At 42.4% G+C, this 21,100-nt stretch overlaps 2 protein-coding genes across 4 annotated transcripts in view; both read left to right on the forward strand.

Moving 5' to 3' along the window:
• LOC133654356 (extended synaptotagmin-1-like) overlaps nt 1-10,033 on the forward strand; it is a 47,724-nt gene extending 37,691 nt beyond the window's left edge. Inside the window, exons 24-33 of the mRNA XM_062054677.1 lie at nt 2,620-2,715; nt 2,783-2,854; nt 2,920-3,006; nt 3,084-3,230; nt 5,721-5,827; nt 5,950-6,045; nt 6,127-6,258; nt 6,340-6,445; nt 8,950-8,999; nt 9,069-10,033. Of these exons, the coding sequence (XP_061910661.1) occupies nt 2,620-2,715; nt 2,783-2,854; nt 2,920-3,006; nt 3,084-3,230; nt 5,721-5,827; nt 5,950-6,045; nt 6,127-6,258; nt 6,340-6,445; nt 8,950-8,999; nt 9,069-9,096 (921 nt within the window). The 3' untranslated portion in view covers nt 9,097-10,033. The remainder of the gene's footprint in view (nt 1-2,619; nt 2,716-2,782; nt 2,855-2,919; nt 3,007-3,083; nt 3,231-5,720; nt 5,828-5,949; nt 6,046-6,126; nt 6,259-6,339; nt 6,446-8,949; nt 9,000-9,068) is intronic.
• Nucleotides 10,034-12,526: 2,493 nt separating this feature from the next.
• Nucleotides 12,527-21,100, forward strand: part of LOC133653633 (formin-like protein 3) — a 70,929-nt gene continuing 62,355 nt past the window's right edge. For all 3 annotated transcript variants that reach the window (XM_062053132.1, XM_062053133.1, XM_062053134.1), the window contains exon 1: nt 12,527-12,984. In XM_062053132.1, coding sequence (XP_061909116.1) covers nt 12,871-12,984 — 114 coding nt within the window. In that variant the 5' untranslated portion in view covers nt 12,527-12,870. The remainder of the gene's footprint in view (nt 12,985-21,100) is intronic.

A 21,100-nucleotide genomic window follows, 5' to 3' on the forward strand; every position in this document is an offset into this window, starting at 1 on the left:
CAGCAGTGACGCAACCTTTAGCCCCCCGAGACGTATACCCTCTCCGCCATGGCCACGACTCCGCCTAGAAATCCCATCCATGAAAATCACAAACAGGATAGGTGACAGAGCGCAGCCCTGGCGGAGACCAACCCCCACTGGAAACGGATCCGACTTACATCCAAGCACCCGGACACAACTCTCGCTTTGGTTGTACAGAGATTGGATGGCCCTCAACAGGGTTCCCCTCACTCCGTACTCCCTCAGCACCTCCCACAAGATCTCCCGAGGGACGCGGTCATACGCCTTCTCCAAATCCACAAAACACATGTAGACTGGATAGGCATACTCCCAGGCCCTCTCCAGGATTCCCGCAAGCGTAAAGAGTTGGTCAGTTGTTCCACGACCAGGACGGAATCCACATTGCTCCTCTTGAATCTGAGGTTCGACTATCGGCCGGACCCTCCTTTCCAGTACCTTGGCGTAAACTTTCCCAGGGAGGCTGAGTAGTGTGATACCCCTGTAATTAGCACACACCCTCTGGTCCCCCTTTTTGAAAAGGGGAACCACCACCCCAGTCTGCCACTCCCTCGGCACTGTCCCAGACTTCCACGCAATGTTGAAAAGGCGTATCAACCAAGACAGCCCATCAACACCCAGAGCCTTCAGCATTTCTGGACGGATCTCGTCAACCCCCGGAGCTTTGCCACTGTGGAGTTGTCTAACTACCTCAGTGACTTCACTCCGAGAGATCGACGTCGATCCCCCATCATCCTCAGGCCCTGCTCCTATCAGGGAGGGTGTGTCTGATGTATTTGGGTTCAGGAGTTCCTCAAAGTGCTCTTTCCAACGCCCCACGACTTCCTCACTTGAAGTCAGCAAAGTCCCATCCTTGCCGTACACAGCTTGGATGGTTCCCTGCTTCCCCCTCCTGAGGTGCCGTATGGTCTTCCAGAACAGCTTTGGTGCCGCCCGATAGTCCTTCTCCATGGATTCCCCGAACTGCTCCCACACCCTCTGCTTAGCCTCGTCCACAGCCACGGCCGCTGCCCTTCGGGCCCGTCGGTCACTTGCAACTGCCTCCGGAGTCCCCTGGGATAACATACCCCGGTAGGACTCCTTCTTCAGTCGGACGGCTTCCCTGACCACCACTGTCCACCAGGGTGTTCGAGGGTTACCGCCCCTTGAGGCACCTAAGACCTTCTGGCCACAGCTCGCATCTGCAGCTTTAGCAATAGAGGCTTTGAACATTGCCCATTCCTGTTCAATGTCCCCAACCTCAACAGGGATGGCAGAGAAGTCCCGCCGGAGGTGGGAGTTGAAGTCCTTCCGGACAGAGGACTCCTCCAAACGTTCCGAGTTCACCCGCACTACACGCTTGGGTTTGCCAGGTCTGTCCAGAGGTTCCCCCGCCATCTAACCCAACTCACCACCAGATGGTGATCAGTTGACAGTTCAGCCCCTCTCTTCACCCGAGTGTCCAAAACGTACGGCCTCAGATCAGCTGATACGATTACAAAATTGATCATTGATCTTTGGCCTAGGGTGCTCTGGTACCAGGTACACCTATGAGCATCCTTATGCTTGAACATGGTGTTTGTTATCGCAAGTCCGTGACTAGCACAGAAGTCCAATAACAATCCACCACTCAGGTTCAGATCAGGGAGACCGTTCCTCCCAATCACGCCAGTCCAAGTATCACTGTCATTGCCCACGTGCGCGTTGAAGTCCCCCAGCAAGACTATGGAATCCCCTGCCGGCGCCCCATACAGGACCCCATGCAAGGTATCCAAGAAGGCTGAATACTCTGAACTCCTGTTTGGTGCGTATGCACAAACAACAGTCAGAGTTTTCCCCCCTCCAACCCTAAGGCGAAGGGAGGCGACCCTCTTGTCCACTGGGGTGAACTCCAACGTACAGGCACTCAGCCGGGGACTCGTGAGTATCCCCACACCCGCCTGTGCCCTCACACCCTGAGCAACTCCAGAAGTGAACAAGGTCCATCCCTTGTCCAGGAGTGTGGTTTCAGAGCCCTTGCTATGCGTAGAGGTAAGCCCCACCAGATCCAACCGGTAGCGCTCCACCTCTCGCACCAGCTCAGGCTCCTTCCCCACCAGCGTAGAGACGTTCCACGTCCCGAAAGTCAGCCTCTGCTGCCCCGAATTGGTCCGTCCGGAGCCTCCACTTTCACCGCCATCCACTTGGCAGCGCACCCGACCCCACTGGTTCCGACCGCGGGTGGTGGGCCCACGTGGCAGAGAAGATGGTGTGTCCACGTAGCTTCTTCGGGCTGTGCCCGGCCACCAAGCGCTCGCTGACGAGCCCTACCTCCGGGCCTAGCTCCGGAGGAGGGCCCCGGGCTTCCTCCGGGCCGGGTAACGCATCCTCTTTTAGTGTAGTTCATGGGGGGTATCGTAACCCTGATGGGGGGGGGCATTCGGGTGCTACACCTTGCCCAAGGGTGACCCGGAACTGTGTAAGGCAGGGGCGTTCAACTCCCTGAGGCTTAATACAAGCCCACATACCTAATCTTAAATAATCCAATTTCAAAAGTGTGATTAATCTGATTAAAAAAATAATAATTTGACAGCATTTATGTTCCTGATCTTCTAATTAAAACTAATTTTACTGCTCCTACAGATCCTGCAGTACCAATCCCAGCAGTCCTTCCAAAACAAAGTTCTTCCCTCCGCAGCTGTGCTCTTCGTGTATGCTGAGCGTGCTCATGGCATATCGGTAAGATCCCATCTCTTATCACATGACCAATAAAAGACTACATCTAAGCGTTTATTGTTGATTCCAGTTGAAGAAAAATGGAAAGGAGCCCAAAGTTGGAGCAGAGGTTCTCTTAAAAAATGTCTCACACAAAACTAAGGTAAGGCAAAGATATTTGACTCGCACTACTCGACCACTGAAGTCCATCAACTTGTTGTCCATCAGGTCTGCGAGCGATCCACATCTCCGAGATGGGATGAAGCGTTTCATTACTTGGTTCGAGATCCCAGAGATGAAACGCTCACAGTGAAAGTGAGAGTCAGAGTGACGGTGCACAGACATGGCGTAATTCAGTCGAAGCGTAACTAAGCATGTGTGTCTTCCACCAGCTGTCTCACAGCTGGGGTCAGGTTCTTGGGTCCTTGACTCTCCCCCTCAGGGAAGTGATGGCTGAGCCGAACATGGTGCTGGACCGCTGGCTCGCCCTGGACGGAGCTCTGCCAGAGAGCCAGATCCTATTAAGGGTGACACTCAAGGTGCCGCTTGCATATTTAGTCTGTTAAATACGCACAGCACCTAATGTTGTTACGAGATACTTATTTTTGCTGTATAATTTAATGCTGGAAGGTATGACCTACACAAGGCAAGAGTCAGCATATTTGCATATCCAAGCAGGGATGGAGGTTAAAAGGGATGTCAAAGCACCACTGGACCACCATTTTTTTTTCATCTTATGCTATCAAAATCAATATTGTACGTAGTAATAGTTACTTCATAGATGCTAGTATGAACAATCACTTAAAGGAGCATATTAAAATGAACATACAGAATTATTACACTGTGGGCCTGATCTACTGATATCCCAAATAAAAAGTGCTAAATAGCGTGTGCAAACTATAAAATTGTGTGTACTATTAGTGGGCGTGTTGCGGGTGATCTACTGCATGTGCAATTGATAACAAGCATAAAGTGGTGCAGACCGCCCTATTTAAATGAGGATTTATACCAGCTGTGACTAAAAAAAATACTCTTTTCCCTCCACATTTATTGCAGCATAGTTTCCAACCTGTGGTGTTTTGTAATGTTGTTGACATGCAGCTCACAAATATATTATGAACCATCTTTTGAAGTGTGATCTAGACAACGTAACCTATTTTTAGCATGCTGAAAGTGCATCTGGAATGATCCAGTTGCAAGAAAATGCATATTTCAAGACACCGTTGAACACTGTTAAAAAAACAGAAGAAACCAAAACAAATCAATTGAATTTGTTTAAATCAGTCTCTTAAGTCATACAGCAGCTATAAAATGATAAAACATCATTGCTAAATCAACAATATGTCTAATATTTTTATTTCCGATAGTATAAATATGTTGACAAGCACACAGGTGTAATATTCTCTCTGTCAATCAGCAGCAAGATCGCCTCCTTTCTCACAACCATTTGTGCATACCTGTGCTAGTTTGCACAAACATTTTAGCCGTTTGAAACAGAGAAGCAAAACAGTTTTAGTCTTTATAAATCACATTTGACATTGTGATTATATTTGCATCTTCTCCTCCCAGTATTGTGGGTCTTTTAATAATCAGCATATATTCTGGGCACGGCGTGGCGAAGTTGGTAGAGTGGCCGTGCCAGCAATCGGAGGGTTGCTGGTTACTGGGGTTCAATCCCCACCTTCTACCATCCTAGTCATGTCCGTTGTGTCCTTGGGCAAGACACTTCACCCTTGCTCCTGATGGCTGCTGGTTAGCGCCTTGCATGGCAGCTCCCGCCATCAGTGTGTGAATGTGTGTGTGAATGGGTGAATGTGGAAATACTGTCAAAGCGCTTTGAGTACCTTGAAGGTAGAAAAGCGCTATACAAGTATAACCCATTTATCATTTATTTATATACATGAGGACAGACACGCTAACTGGATTGTGCATGCTATTTTGCTCATTTAAAGGGGAACTGCGTTTTTGTTTTTTTTGCCTATCGTTCACAATCATTATGAAAGATATGAGGATGTATTGATTTTTTTTAATGCATTCTAAATATTAAATACATTCGATCAAATGTCCGCTTACAATGAAGCCTATGGAAGCCGTTCAGTTCTGCCAATAGAGCCCCTGAAAATATGTCCAAACACCTCCATTAGGGTTTTATATACATGATGTAAGTATACACGTAATGTAGTAACAGGCACATTTATTGTAACATTTATTTACGTATTTTGTTCATTTTAAGCATACACAGCACATTAATTTAAAAAACGCATCACAACATTGGCTTTTTTTTCTTCATCACTGACTATTACTCACTGCAGACTTATTGAGAGCCAACAAATATAATGAAACATCATTTACTGTACAAGGTCTGCTGTCATTAGGATGCAGACTGCTGGGATGTTCATTATTCCTATTTAGGTGAAAAATGTCTCATAATCCTCACGAAGAAATGTGGTAGGAGAGCGGGGGAGAATAAGCGCTTTTCGTGTCGTTCTCGCCAGTTCCATTCCCTACTCAGCCATCTACTTTTCAGGTGAGAGCTCCCATTGGCTTTACGTTTATTTATTATTTAGAATGCATTAAAAAAAATCCATCCGTCGTCATGTCTTTCATAAGGATTGTGAACAAAATTTCCAAAAAAGTGCAGTTCCCCTTTAAGAGACACAATCTTCTGCACACAGACTTAGACGCTATCAAGTTTGCAGGTGTTTTAATACACGCAAAGTGTAAGTAAATCAAGCTCTAAATGTGTAATCCAAAACTAGAGCTGCTGATAAAGATCTTTTATCAAAATTGCTAATTATCTAACAACATGTATACAGTATTAGTTGAAAGTAGTGCAAAACTGCACCACATCATACAGAGAGGGGTTTCTAATAATTGTTTTATTCAGTACACAAGAAAATAAAATAAACATCTGATGCAGTGCAGTGCAAACTACAAACACAAAAATAAACATTTTGTTATTGTGTGGCCCTTTAAAGCATAACATAGCAAAACTTTTGGATTATTTTGTGTGTCCATATGCCTTGCAGATCCTGGACACTCAGTTGGCAGTATGCCGCAGGGATGACGGAAGTGGAGAGACAGTCATTCCCAGGTGGGATCCCTCCCATCTGGACCTCAGGCACAGATTCGCCAAGTGAGTCATTAATTCTCCATGGAGATAAGATAGCAGCTGTCTGCCGGTCTATTTGATGATCACCAACAATCAATTGCCTGCTACTACATACATTACATTTCATACATTTAATTTATTTTTAGGGCCAGTGATACGTCAAGTGCATCTGGCCAGGTGAAGCTCACCATTGGGCACTCCACAGAGGAAAGCAGGCTTTACATCACCGTCCATGCGTGCAGGTCTCACGTGGCATGATATTTATGTGTCACTTGATATTATAATAACAGTAAATAGTAAACATGACATGTACGTGTGTGCAGAGGCCTGACAGCATGCTCAAAGGACGGGGCTGACCCTTACGTTACCCTCATCCTGCTGCCCGACAAGAAAGCGACCACCAAGAGGAGAACCGCCACCAAGAAGAGAGACCTCAACCCAGAATTCAACGAGAGGTGAGACAAATGTGCCATCTAGTGACGGTCATAGAGGCGCCACGACACATGTAGGACTCACTAAACTCTCCTTTTCCGTAGGTTTGACTTTGACTTTTCTCTGGAGGAGGCGACACAGAGGAGGCTGGATCTGTCTGTGAAGAACAGCGTCTCCTTCATGAGCAGAGAGAGGGAGCTCATTGGCAAAGTAAGTACGGTTATGTAACATGTACACTCTGTTCATAACATTGGTGACAACAGCACAATCTAATGTATGAATCCAACATATACTCTGTTGCATACAATAATGCTCACGTTTCATTAAAGGCCTACTGAAATGAATTTGTTTTATTTAAACGGGGGTTGCAGATCCATTCTATGTGTCATACTTGATCATTTCGCGATATTGCCATATTTTTGCTGAAAGGATTTAGTAGAGAACATCGACGATAAAGTTCGCAACTTTTGGTTGCTGATAAAAAAAGCCTTGCCTGTACCGGAAGTAGCGTGACGTCACAGGTTGAAAGGCTCCTCACATTTCCCTATTGTTTACACCAGCAGCGAGAGCGATTCGGACCGAGAAAGAGACGATTACCCCATTAATTTGAGCCAGGATGAAAGATTCGTGGATGAGGAACGTGAGAGTGAAGGACTAGAGTGCAGTGCAGGACGCATCTTTTTTCGCTCTGCCCGTAACTAAGTTACAAGCTGGCTCATTGGATTCCACACTCTCTCCTTTTTCTATTGTGTATCATGGATTTGTATTTTAAACCACCTCGGATACTATATCCTCTTGAAAATGAGACTCGAGAACGCGAAATGGACATTCACAGTGACTTTTATCTCCACGGCAATACATCGGCGAAGCACTTTAGCTACGGAGCTAACGTGATAGCATCGGGCTTAACTGCAGATAGAAACAAAAGAAACAAACCCCTGACTGGAAGGATAGACAGAAAATCAACAATACTATTAAACCATGGACCTGTAAATACACGGTTAATGCTTTCCAGCCTGGCGAAGCTTAACAATGCTGTTGTTAACAACACCATTGAAGCTAATTTAGCAACGGGACCTCACAGAGCTATGCTAAAAACATTAGCTATCCACCTACGCCAGCCAGCCCTCATCTGCTCATCAACACCCGTGCTCACCTGCGTTCCAGCGATCGACGGAGCGACGAAGGACTTCATCCGATCATCCGTGCGGTCGGCGGCTAGCGTCGGATAGGGCGTCTGCTATCCATCTCAAAGTCCTTCTGGTTGTGTTGCTGTAGTCCGCCGCTAATACACCGATCCCACCTACAACTTTCTTCTTTGCAGTCTTCATTGTTCATTAAACAAATTGCAAAAGATTCACCAACACAGATGTCCAGAATACTGTGGAATTTTGCGATGAAAACCGAGCTTTTTGTATTGGATTCAATGTGTCCGAATACTTCCGTTTCAACGATTGACGTCACGCGCATTCGTCATCATACATAGACGTTTTCAACCAGAAGTTTAGCGGGAAATTTAAAATTGCACTTTATAAGTTAACTCGGCCGTATTGGCATGTGTTGCAATGTTAAGATTTCATCATTGATATATAAACTATCAGACTGCGTGGTCGGTAGTAGTGGGTTTCAGTAGGCCTTTAACACTAACAGGTCTATTCATTTAACAATACATTAAATTAATGTGGCGCAGAACTGTTGTGTGTCTTACAGGAAGCGGTTTCTAGTATTTTTGTTAGCTCATTTAGTTTAATCAAAGACTGAAAATATTGTAGTTATTTGTTTATTTATTGGTTTCTTTTACAGGGACGGTGCACATTAATTAACATAAGTTTTGTATCTGTTTTCCCTGGACATATCTTAAAACTGTCTTCCTAAAACAGTAGTAAATAGATTATAGAGCGAACAATAGCAATATATAAAAGAGCAGTAGCCCAGCCATTAAGTAAAATTAGGTTCTTGCCTTGTCTGAATTGAAATCAACTAAATTTTGCACAATGCTCTCATTTATTGAAATGAGTGAATAAAAAAGAGCTTGCAACTGCGAATCGGTTCTCATTGTCAATGATGTGTATTGTTTACATTTGAACCAATCGTAGTACCAAATCAGTACTTTAAAAACAATGCTGGTGCTTGACCAGTGACCAATTTTTTTTAAAAAACAAACGGGAAAAAGAACCCACAACAATGCCTTTTTTCCCCGTGACATTTAAGTTGAACAGACCAGTAATTTAAATATTTTAATTCTATGAATACAATGATAACAAAGTAATACATTCAAAAATTAGAAATACAACCAATTGTCATCATTATTGCAGCAATTCAGAACGTAGAGAACGTGCAAAAAATAACTTATTTGAGCTGTTTGATGCTCATAATTCTGAGTGCTCCTGAATGCAACCTCGCTTGCTGTCACCATCATTGGTACTGGCTAGCTTGTTCAAATAAAAGAGTCGTTCAAACAACTCGACTCGTTCATATTCTACCAAATAAAAACCTGTGACTCAACAGTTGAGAATCACTGCTTTTGATCATGTGGAATTGACAAACTTCTCCACTGTGTAGAGCAAATACGGTGTAATTGGGCTTCTGTGTGTTCACATAATGTGCAAAAAATGGCATGTGAGATACATTATGGTTGTCTACGACCTTGCATTTTTAGCTATGTTTGAAAGTACACAGTCACACAAGTGCTTATAATTCTTCCCTTCTTCCAGCTGCAGCTGGACCTGGACCAAATAGACCTGAAGACTGGCGTCACTCTGTGGTAAAGATCCAAAATTCTGTTAGCCACCAAGTTCGTAGGAATAACAACTTTTCTATTTCCTCTCCGCAGGTACGATTTGATACCAGAGTTCGTCTAGAGAAATGAACGCTGATCGCCCGTACTATTTAACATGTAGTGTTGCTTCTGTGACCTGTGATTTGTGCGTTTGTATATTCAGCTTTATGGCAATTTCCATCTTTGCTGAAGAAACCAAAAAACAAAGACAAAGCATCTGCTCCACAAAACAGCAGTCCATCAGTATTTATTCGAGGAAGCTAGCTTGTCATCTCTGAAATGTTACCTGTGATGCATCCTTAAGACACATTCTTCAGTAGAATATTGCGGCTGAATAGATATTTATTAATGCGACTATGTTGCACAGAATACAACATTTGTATATACAATTATAAGAGGTGATAATATAAAAGGCTATAAAAGTTATATTCTGTGGTTAATATTCAAAGCTATGACAATGCTGTGTAAATTTGTACCCTCCGACTCGACTGAAAGAGATTAGAGCTTCGTTTTTTACAGTCTTAAAACCAATTCCTAATATTGCTTTGTGTGCGTTTTATTATTGCCTTAAGTATCAACAAAACTTTGAACAGTGTTATTGGGTTATGTTCCAGACAATGTTTTATATGTTTAAACCAGAGATTTATGACTAAATGTTACTTTTATAACTGAAAGTATTACAAAGTGATCAGAGCTATGAAACTCCAAGCAGTCCTAATCACTGTGCTTTTACCAAGACTTTGATGGTACACATGGAACGCACGCTTTCTTGCATACGTAGTGCTAAACGCAAGCTTCTATAAGTAGGTTTTCCCATGCAAAGCAGCTCTTTCCATCACAAGAAATGAGTAAATAGTACACAAGTGCTGGGGACTTTGTGTTGCACGACTGTCATCACTTCATCACTTGTGTATTTGAAAGATGTTCAAGATAAAACTGCTGTTTTTGACATCGTATACATCAGCTTTGAAGTTGTTAATTAAAGTTTGCACTCCCATCAACCAAAACGACTTGAGAATCTGTTTTGTACGGATAATCATTTTAAACCTTCATAGACAAGAATCTATTATTGTAAACATGATAGGTCTTGGTAGTAATGAAAACATAAAAGTGTAACAAAATATAGTATTCTTACTTGTATTAATATAATGGTAAATGTAACTATAAATATAATATATGATAATAATATTTTAGACTAATAAAGAAACATTTTATAGAAGCCGTCTCATATTACACTACAATATTTTTCTGGAGATGTAATTCCCGTGTTGTGCAACCTGGGACCCAGCAATGCATTTTTGTCCTCTTTTGAAGTAACAGACAAGAGTTTTGTAGCCTTAGTTCTACTTCAAAACAATCTGCAAGACTAAAACCTGTTGTGTTGTAAAGAGGACATCATGGGCTTTTTAGTGATTTGTTGTCCAATATGATCTGTCTTCCAAAAAGGCTTTTATGGGCACAAAATAAGTCAAATATTCAATGTATCCACTTATTGTGTTTTTAAAGGTGGAAAGTAAGTGTTTTTTTTAAGTAAGTATGGTTTAAGTTGGTTTTAGTATGTCATTTTTATGATACTGAAAGGAACATATTTTTCCAGTGTCCTGTGTGGTGGACATAAGGACTCACTGCTATTACTTTTTCATATAAAATGAAAATGTTTGACATGTGTTACCAATAAGAAACATTTTTTTTTGCGTATCATCCATAAAATCATTAAAGAGGTATGGCATGAAATTTACGAAACAACAAAAAGCTAGAATTTTCAATGTTTTTTTTTTTTTTTACATTAATCCATCCGTTGTCAAAGTCAATACAGTAATAACTCAACTTAAAAAAGTTTAATTGGTTCTTAACTTGAAACACTTGTATCTCAAACGTCTCCCACTGAAATCAATTAAATTGGTGCTTGGCGCCCCACAAACAGCACAATTTTACCATGCAGCATGCCTTTTAAAAAGAAAAGCAAATTTTGGGTTAAGAAATAATGTATAAAAACAACACAATAGCATTTACTACAAACAACTACAGTAGTTTTATGAAGTAACATAATAATAAAGTACAGCATTTTACTTGGAGGGTGAACTTCTATAGTATCTCCTTTCAGCTGCTTCTCCATCAAACACACCATCAGCAGCTTTTCCATAATTCCATGGATAAATGTCCGCTGTTTGGATATTATTTTAACATTCTTAACTAACGTTCGACTCATTCTGCTTCAGTATGATGCAGACTAGCAGTGATATGCTCAAAATACTTTGCAAAATTGGCGACACACTCGGTCATGTTTTTGATCATTTCTTTAATTCAATGAATATCATCCACATCTACTTCTCAGCTACTTCACACTCACTTTTTTTCCTTCTCATGCTTGGAAAAGTTATGTAGATCTCTTGCTAAAAGTTAATGCTAGTAAGTAACACCAGATGTTTTGGTCGGATCTTACGGGGTTCACTTTGATCTTTGCTACGCCAACTAAAGGCTTGGAACTCACATTTTTTGGTTGCAACTTAAAGCATAACTATTAGTCCAGAGACAACTCTTATCTCAAAATACTCTTAAGTTAAGGTACCATTGTATAACTAAAATAAAATCATGGTATAGTAGTATATTGTGTGTAGAGCAGTGATTCTCAAACTAGTGGTACACAAGCCCCATCTTGTGCTACGCCAAATAATCGCTTAATTAAATGTTTACACACAATGTTACTGTTCAAATGGTGTGTAATGTTACAGTGGTCCACAATATTTAATATACTTGTTAAATCAAACTTCCGCCTTGTTTTAATGAACATTTAAGCTTACTACGCTACCGTATTTAATGTTTGATCATTGTGGTGGTACTTGGAGAGCCAAGTGTTTTCTGTGGTGGTACTTGGTGAACAAAGTTTGAGAACCACTGGTGTAGAGTATTGTTTCTCTTATCAAAACAGTGCACTAGTTGGCGCTGTAAATTACATTAAATTAGAGAATAATGAAAAAGTAAGACATGTTTTAATTTTGTAGGTTGAATGGCAACACTAAATTGGCCCTAGTGTGTGAATGTGAGTGTGAATGTTGTCTGTCTATCTGTGTTGGCACTGCGATGAGGTGGCGACTTGTCCAGGGTGTACCCCGCCTTCCGCCCGAATGCAGCTGAGATAGGCTCCAGCACCCCCCGCGACCCCAAAAGGGACAAGCGGTAGAAAATGGATGGATGCTTTAATTTTCCTGAGGGAACTCTCCTGAAGGAATCAATAAAGTACTATCTATCTATATATTGTCATTAGGTTTAAATCCACTTTATTTTTTCTAAAGGTCTAAATGTAATTACCTTTTATCACCACCAGATGGTACTAATCTTCAATTAACCTCCGTCCAGCTGCTTGGCGACAGATGTCAGAGTTGGGGCAGAGGTTCAGAATTGATTGACAGGCGCATGGACTAATAGCGTTGCCGCCTCTCCGCGAGGGGGTGTGTTTGATAGCAAGAGGCCCCGCCCACTCGGCTCACACAACAATAATGAATGGAAACACGTCGTGGCCAAGAAAGTCCAGCAGCAACTTCATAACCGCTTGGTCGCGATTTTGAAAGTTAGAAGCGAAATAGTCGCGTCAGTCATGGTTTGCGGAGGGATACGGGAAAAGTTGGACTTTTTGACATACAAACTTGTTCAGACTACGAAAGGAAAGTGAGCTGTAAACGTGATTAAATGGCATTTGGGGTCAGCACAGCGACTCTACTGGACTGTCAGTTTTTATACTGGAGAAGTGGATCGTTTGGATTGTTACGCTAATCACATCGCTGGAATACGAAGGAGATTTTTTTATTTACCTGATTTGGATTTAACTCCAAAAGTAGTGTATTAAGAAGATATAGAAATGGGTAATATAGAAAGTGTGGACGGTCAGTCGGAGATGAAGCATCACATTATGCCTCTAAAGGTGCCAATGCCGGACCCGACCGAGCTGGAGGAGAAGTTTGCCATTGTTTTGGTAAGTTATTATTATTATTATTATTATTATTATTATTATCATCTCACATTGTTATGATGATGGTGCAAATATTAAAATCAAACGGAACGGTTGCATTGAACGTCTCAAGGTTGGAAATAGTGGAACTTAAAACCAACACTGGTCATTTCGATTTAATCGTTTTTTAATCGTTTATTTTGAACTATTTGGAGACTGTCCCGCCCCTTACCCTGCCTGCTTTTACTCCCCCAACCCCTCCTGTCCTGTGGTTCTTTTGTCTCCTCAAAAGTCAGGCAACTGAGCATTTGGCTGCAGGGCAGCGAACGCAACACGGGACAAATGTGTGTTGTGTATGTATGTATGTATGTATGTATTGTATATCCTTCAACACATCTCATCACTCCATTGTGATTACTGTAAAAGTTGTTTAAAAATTGGCCAAACATGTGAAGACATTCTCTGAATCCCCCTTAAACTCCCACGCACACACACCCACCCACCCTCTTCAGAATGAAGTTGAGCTCTTGTACTGATGAGCTCTCAGTCAACACCCACTTTTTCTGTCAAGTGACACTACTGTCATCCAATGTGAACTTTTTGGGACCTTCCAACATAAGGGGACTTTACGTTTATTTTGGTTATTTTAGCAACTTCCCCTTGAGGTGATCTTTTATAATTCATGAGGGGGGGGGGGGGTTACCCACATACGCTGTCCTCTCCAAGGTTTCTCATGGTCATTCACATTGACGTCCCACTGGGGTGAGTTTTACTTGCCCGTATGTGGGCTCTGTACCGAGGATGTCGTTGTGGCTTGTACAGCCCTTTGAGACACTTGTGATTTAGGGCTATATAAATAAACATTGATTGATTGATTGATTGATGACGATACAGATTTAGTCTCCATTGGGGAAAAATGCACAACCCGCTGTGATCTACCACCAGTGGTCCTTGGACCAGGATCCGCTGATTGGGAGGCGAGAGTGCTAGTTGTGGGGCGTCACCCTTTCCCCCAGTTCCGCTCACACTGGTGAATAAATGATGGGGTGGTGGTCAGAGGGGTCGTAGGCGCAAACTGGCAGCCACGCTTCCGTCAGCCTACCCAAGGGCAGCTGTGGCTACAAATGTAGCTTACCACCACCAGGCGTGAATGAATGATCGGTTCTCACTTCTCTGTGAAGTGTGTCTAGAAAAGCGCTATATAAATCTAATCCATTATTGTTATTATTAGACGACAAGCTTAAAGCATAAGCTGTCAGCTCATTTGCTAGCGCAGGGGTTTAAAACTTGTTTTCAGTTACGGCTGCCATCAGAAGCCGGCTTGTAACAGTGAATATAAGCCACCATTTATAAAGTTGTAGTCCGTAAGTTTTTTTATTTTTCACTATCCTCTTGTTCTGGGGCAGACTGGTTCGTATTTGCACATGCATGCTAAAATCCTCCTCCTTTGCCATTTAAAAAAAAAAAGAAGTAGTGTATAGTTCAAACTAGGGTTGTACGGTATACCGGTATTAGTATAGTACCGCGATACTAATGAATCATACTCGGTACTATCCCGCCTCTGAATAGTACCGGTTCAGTACCTAGTTCAAACTTATATCTATATGGAAGCACTAAAAACTACAACATGGCTGACGGGGTGGAGACGCAGTCGAAGGGGGTTGTCCTGAAGAAGGGTTTCGGCATGTAAAAAAGCGCACCCACAAAAGGGGGCATCCTGAAGAGACCGTCAGAAAGCGGCTTGAAGATGGTCTGTAAATCATAATATATGCAACATTTTGACCATCACATGTTATGTAGACCATAAGTGTTTTAAATGTATAAAACAAGGAGTTATGGGTTATACTTGTATAGCGCTTTTCTACCTTCAAGGTACTCAAAGCGCTTTGACAGTATTTCCACATTCACCCATTCACACACACATTCACACACTGATGGCGGGAGCTGACATGCAAGGCCCTAACCACTACCCATCAGGAGCAAGGGTGAAGTGTCTTGCTTAAGGACACAACGGACGGGACGAGGTTGGTAGAAGGTGGGGATTGAACCAGGAACCCTCAGGTTGCTGGCACGGCCACTCTCCCAACAGCCCCACGACGTCCCCAAAAACAATCATAATATCATCCCTTCAAAAGACATGAGCTCCGCAAGAATCACCTCTAAAGCTTGCATGACAATTAGACACAGCACAGTACAATACAGCACAGCTCCCTGCTGGACTTCATTACATTACTGGACGTTGGTGGATGTGACTGATGCCTCCAGTGCATCTGTAGCCAAGGAACCTCCTCTAAACAACTCCTTTCTCATGTCGCCATACTCTGCATCTTTGCAACTCAACTGCAACTCATTCACTGTTATTATGTGCAGCCATGCAGAGAAGATTTCTAGGCAAGAGGGCAGTAGACTCAACAGTCATGTTGTTTCTTTCACAAGCTCTCCACCCTGCTCCCAAGTAACTACACATTTCCTTCACTTTGTGCAAGAGCATAACAAGCTTGTATATTTTAGTTTTCTAATCAGACAATGGTCCCTCTCCCTGGCCCGAGAGATAAAGCTACTTCACTAGAGTCTCTTCAGGTGGTTCCTTCATCTGGCAAAGAGTCTGGTAATTTTTTTCATACTTTGGACCAAAATAGTTATGTCTAAATTAAGCTGATTGCTTTGGTGTGTTTTCGTAGCTGGCATCAATCAGATTACTTTCCATGAAAAGGTATTTTTACATGGGCTATTTCCCCTCTCTTTTGGACCACAGCCTGCTGGTGTAAAAAGGTGTGTAAATAAATGTGGATGCATGTGTGTGTAGCAATTGCCCATCCTCCCAGACAAAAGCACACAGACGTCCCAGCGGGATGACAGCGGCCCAGAATGATGTCATGTGTGCAGCAGCCTTCGCCCCTTGTAGTAACATTGCTGGCCTAATGACTCTAACAGGACCTCTCCACAGCAGATGATGGAGGAGGAGGAGTTTGATTCCTGCAAATGAATTGCAAGAACACATTGTCTTCTCTTTGATTTTCTTCAGTTTTATTTGCTGTGGCTATAACAGCTGCTTGCATCTGAAGTAACAGGATTTTTTGGACCCATAACATGCCAGCTGGTCTGATTGGGACGTAAAGTCTTGTCTATATGCTCAGTGGCAGCCCAATTTGGCACAACAGTAATTGTATGGAACAATTTAGATTCAAGGAGAGCATAATAAGAATGACACTGTTGATTTATTCTCAACATGTATGTTGTCTGAATAAGGCCAATTTTACAGTTACCAGTACTTAGTAGGGAATTGTGCTGCATCAACAAAAATGCCCACTGGGTAGCATGATTCTGCCCGATATTGCATAGAAACGGAAGCTCAGAACATTCACAGAGAGCAATTTCACCAACCCATTAAACATATCATTAGGGAAAAAAACACTAGGAGAATTGAGGGATGAATTTTGTCTTGTCTCATAAGTGTTGTTACAATGTTGTTGGATACTCGTGGTAAACTATGCCAAAGCATGAAATCATCAGGTTCATGCATATTGGGTTGCACACAGTTTTCTGTTTGTGGGGTTTGCTGTCTCGCTACGCCGTGATGTCACAGCGAGGTGAACATACTTATTTGGAAATTAAGTCAAGCGCTCAGCCAGAGGGGGTGAGCTCGGGTGAGGAACAATGAGAAAACACAAAAAAGATAGGATCAAATATTATTTTATATAATAACACCAATGTACAACATGCAGGGATATAAGTGCTACAGACTGAATTGATCGGCGAGCGTGTAAATGTACCTAATACCTTTTATCTGTGTCAATGCTAAAAGTAGAATACTTGGGAAAGTGTTTTTCCATATTATCTTTTATTTTACAAAATATCATACCAATTTAGGGACGTGACAATAAGAACATTTCATATCACAGTTATTGTGACCAAAATTATCCCGGTTATCATTATTATCACGGTATTGTTAAATGTGCTCATAAAGTACTCATACTGAAAATTTTTAACCAAGTTTTCCTTTTAAAACGTTAATGTGTTTTTATATTTACAGTATGTTAGCATTTAAGCTAGCATCTTTTTTAGGAAATGAGCAGAATCGCTAAGTTTTTCCACATGTGATAATCAATCACAGTTTTACGATAATTACAATTTGTAACGGTTGTGCCCTGTGATGAGGTGGCGACTTGTGCAGGGTGTACCCCGCCTTCCGCCCGTGTGCAGCTGAGATAGACTCCAGCACCCCCCGCAACCCCAAAAGCATACTTGCCAACCCTCCCGGATTTTCCGGGAGACTCACGGAATTCAGCGCCTCTCCCGAAAACCTCCCGGAAGAAATTTTCTCCCGAAAATCTCCCGGAATTCAGCCGGAGCTGGAGGCCACGCCCCCTCCAGCTCCATGCGGACCTGAGTGGGGACAGCGGCGACAGTCTGTTTTCACGTCCGCTTTCCCACGATATAAACAGTGTGCCTGCCCAATCACGTTATAACTGTAGAATGATCGAGGGTGAGTTCTTGGTTTCTTATGTGGGTTTATTGTTAGGCAGTTTCATTAACGTCCTCCCAGCGCGGTAACAACACACAACACAGCAGTCACCTTTTCGTCTACCGTAAAGCAGTTCGTCTGCCGTAAACAGCAATGTTGTGACACTCTTAAGCAGGACAATACTGCCATCTGCTGGATAGCCTCCAAAACACTGAAATTCAAGTATTTCTTTTATTTATATGTATAATAAAATAAATATATATATATATATACAGTATATATATAGCTAGAATTCACTGAAAGTCAAGTATTTCATATATATATATATATATATATATATATATATATATATATATATATATATATATATATATATATATATATATATACACATATATGACATACTAGAGTTGGTGAATTCTAGCTGTAAATATACTCCTCCTCTCTGAACCACGCCCACAACCACACCCCCGCCCCACCCCCCGGAATCGGAGGTCTCAAGGTTGGCAAGTATGCTCAAAAGGGACAAGCGGTAGGAAATGGATGGATGGATTGATGGAATACTCACTGTCGGGATTTTAGCACGGTGTATCATTGTACCAATAATCGTTATATCCCTACACCAGATTAAACATTCAATTCTATGTAGCATGTAACATAGCTGATGGCAAAATATTCTTCTTCATGCCCCAAAACTAGTTGAGACAGAATCAACAGTGCCTCTGCTGGTTGCAGCCAACAGTGCACAACATTCTGCCTTAGTTTCTTCAAGATCTGATAATTCCACAATCAATTCCACACAATGCGATCAATCGTTTAATCAGTTGTTATGCTCATCCTTAGGAACTCTTACTCTCTCAATGTAATTCATTTGCCCAGTCAGTCAGTCAGTCAGTCAGTCAGTCAGTCAGTCAGTCAGTCAGTCAGTCAGTCAGTCAGTCAATGTTTCCTACTTCTCCACTCCCAGAATCCACTATGTCTTGCACCTAACCTTCTCCATATGAGCCTGCCTTTATGAAAACGATGTAAAAGGAGTGGGTGGCACTTTCAAAGGTGTACGTCTGGCATGGGATCTTCTTTCACTAGTCCACTGCTGGATTCCTGCGGTCTGGTCCGCACTGAAGCCGCAGGAGAACTCGGGGAGGGAAAATTCCCTTTGAACTGCGTGGCCGCCTGCCACTGTTTTCAGTGGTAATGACTTTACCAACTTATTTTTTTTACACAGCAGACATATTGTTGGTTGAGGGGGGGCTACATGGGAACAGTTTTAGTTTCTGACTGCTTTAGCATCCTAACTGATCAGTCACACTAATCCAATCCCACAATGGTTTAGTCGTTGACATGCAGTTGCATCATGCAAAACACAGATGAAGAGTTTCAGTGTTGACAGTGTGACAGACTAGCTGCTTCTTCAAGTCCAACGAAAGTGGAAAGATAAGTGGAACTAATGGAGTCAAGATGTGAGAAGTGTTTACTGAGCATAAAATCTAAATTAGCGTTATTTATTGCCTTTCATTTGTGCGCCCAACTTTTCTTCTCCTGAGTCCTTACACACGAGCCCCTTTTCTAAAAAAGGAAGATGTGTGTACATCTGGCTCAGGCACCCACCACCGCGACCTCAGAGGAAGAGGGGGATTATGAGAATCGGGCGAATGCAGTTAACTCAGGGTTTTAGCCGTTCACCTGGCCCTGCGCGCCCTCGAGCTACAATTCCCCCAAGTGGGCTACGTTTTATAGGCACTTTTAGGGCTTCTGTAATTCTGTCCTCGCAGTTATTTGGAAAGCAGGGGTCAAGTAAAAGTGCACGACTGAGCAGATGCATCATGTCCGCAATTATCATACAACATTGCCTGTGTTCACTCACTAACACAGCTGCATGCTTACACACTAGCCCACATCATTGGCTTCATAAACGATTAAGTCTTTGTTCACACTACCTGATGCATGCTTGTGGAGGTTGTGTTGTCTGTGGGGGGATTTCAAGATGCTAATGCAGCTGCACTTTGCAAGGCAGGAGGTTGGAGAAGTGGTTTCCTCCTCAGTACAATAGGGACTCTGTCAGTCTGTGTTGTTTTAGAAAGGGGGCCTCATCCCCCCGGTGCCTTTTGTGCTGAAATAAACTTTTGGGTATTCACTTGTTTTTAAATTAATAGGTGCAAACTCTTTACAGCAGTTTAAATTGTTTGGATAATGTTTTGATTGTTTTAATGTAATTTCTGATAACTTCATTTGGGGAGATTCTTGCAAAAATTGTTCTCTCTTTTTTTGGTCTTGGTTGTTACATGCTGTAACCTTCCCTATGCAGAAAAAAAATCCTCGGACATTTTAGTTGATTTAAAAGTTCTATCTCAACACAGCATGAGATCAGATTTGTTGCTCTTTCTTTCTGGCTGACCTTTGCCTTTTTTTTTTTTACTGGGCAGCCTGTCAAAGAGCGTGGCCAGCATGAGTTATTGAGGCGTTCATGTACCTGCATTCCTGTCATTCCTCCTGTATATCGTCCGTCGGCGGGGGCTTCCCTCAGCCCCGCATGGACGCACTGAGGAGAACAAACAGGATGTCGGCCTCACAGGAATGAAAGAATACTTCCTTTTCCTTGATTCATCACCAATCCCTGCAGTTATTTATAACTTATTGTCTCTTAGATATTGTTATAAATTCCCTTTGTCAGAAGATTAAGAGAAAGTTCCCTATTTAATATGATAATTGTTGAATATAATTGACTATATTATTGTTTACGTAAACAAGCTATTATTGTAGTCATGCACCTTTATGTTACGTCTGTTTTGAGTCAGGCAGTTTACCGGGCAGCTATGTTTACTTTCCGGGGTCCTTCGGGCAATGTGTTGAACAGTGTGTGTACGTGAGAGTGTGCTTAGCTGCTGCTGCTACAAAGCAATATATAAAAAAGAAGTTAAAAAGTAAAACGGTGTCCTTATTCCCTAACCGGAGTACGCTCACGGGTGAAGAGTCCCAGCACAACAACAACAATATCAGTTTAAACATATAGTTCTTTACGGCGTGGCGAAGTTGGTAGAGTGGCTGTGCCAGCAATCGGAGTGTTGCTGGTTAGTGGGGTTCAATTCCCACCTTCTACCTTCCTAGTCACGTCCGTTGTGTCCTTGGGCAAGACACTTCACCCTTTGCCTCTGATGGCTGCTGGTTAGCGCCTTGCATGGCAGCTCCCGCCATCAGTGTGTGAATGTGTGTGTGAATGGGTAAATGTGGAAATACTGTCAAAGCGCTTTGAGTACCTTGAAGGTAGAAAAGCGCTATACAAGTATAACCCATTTGTCATTTAATAGATATACTACAATGTTTCAACGTTTGGGAAGCTGAATGAACATCTGGCTTTTTTGCGGGATATTTGATTCTTTACCTACAAAAAAGCCTCAAAGACGGAAATCAATGCTAGTGCTTTAGCTGTGAAGCTGAACGATGGAATATCATGTTCAACCCACTTCCTGTCACCATTAGAAGCAAGTTAAAGGCCTACTGAAACCCACTACTACCGACCACGCAGTCTGATAGTTTATATATCAATGAAGAAATCTTAACATTGCAACACATGCCAATACGGCCGGGTTAACTTATTAAGTGCAATTTTAAATTTCCCGCTAAACTTCCGGTTGAAAACGCCTATGTATGATGACGTAAGCGCGTGACGTCAATCGT

The sequence above is a fragment of the Entelurus aequoreus genome, linkage group LG07 (assembly GCF_033978785.1).
Source record: "Entelurus aequoreus isolate RoL-2023_Sb linkage group LG07, RoL_Eaeq_v1.1, whole genome shotgun sequence".
Taxonomy (NCBI): Eukaryota; Metazoa; Chordata; class Actinopteri; order Syngnathiformes; family Syngnathidae; genus Entelurus; species Entelurus aequoreus.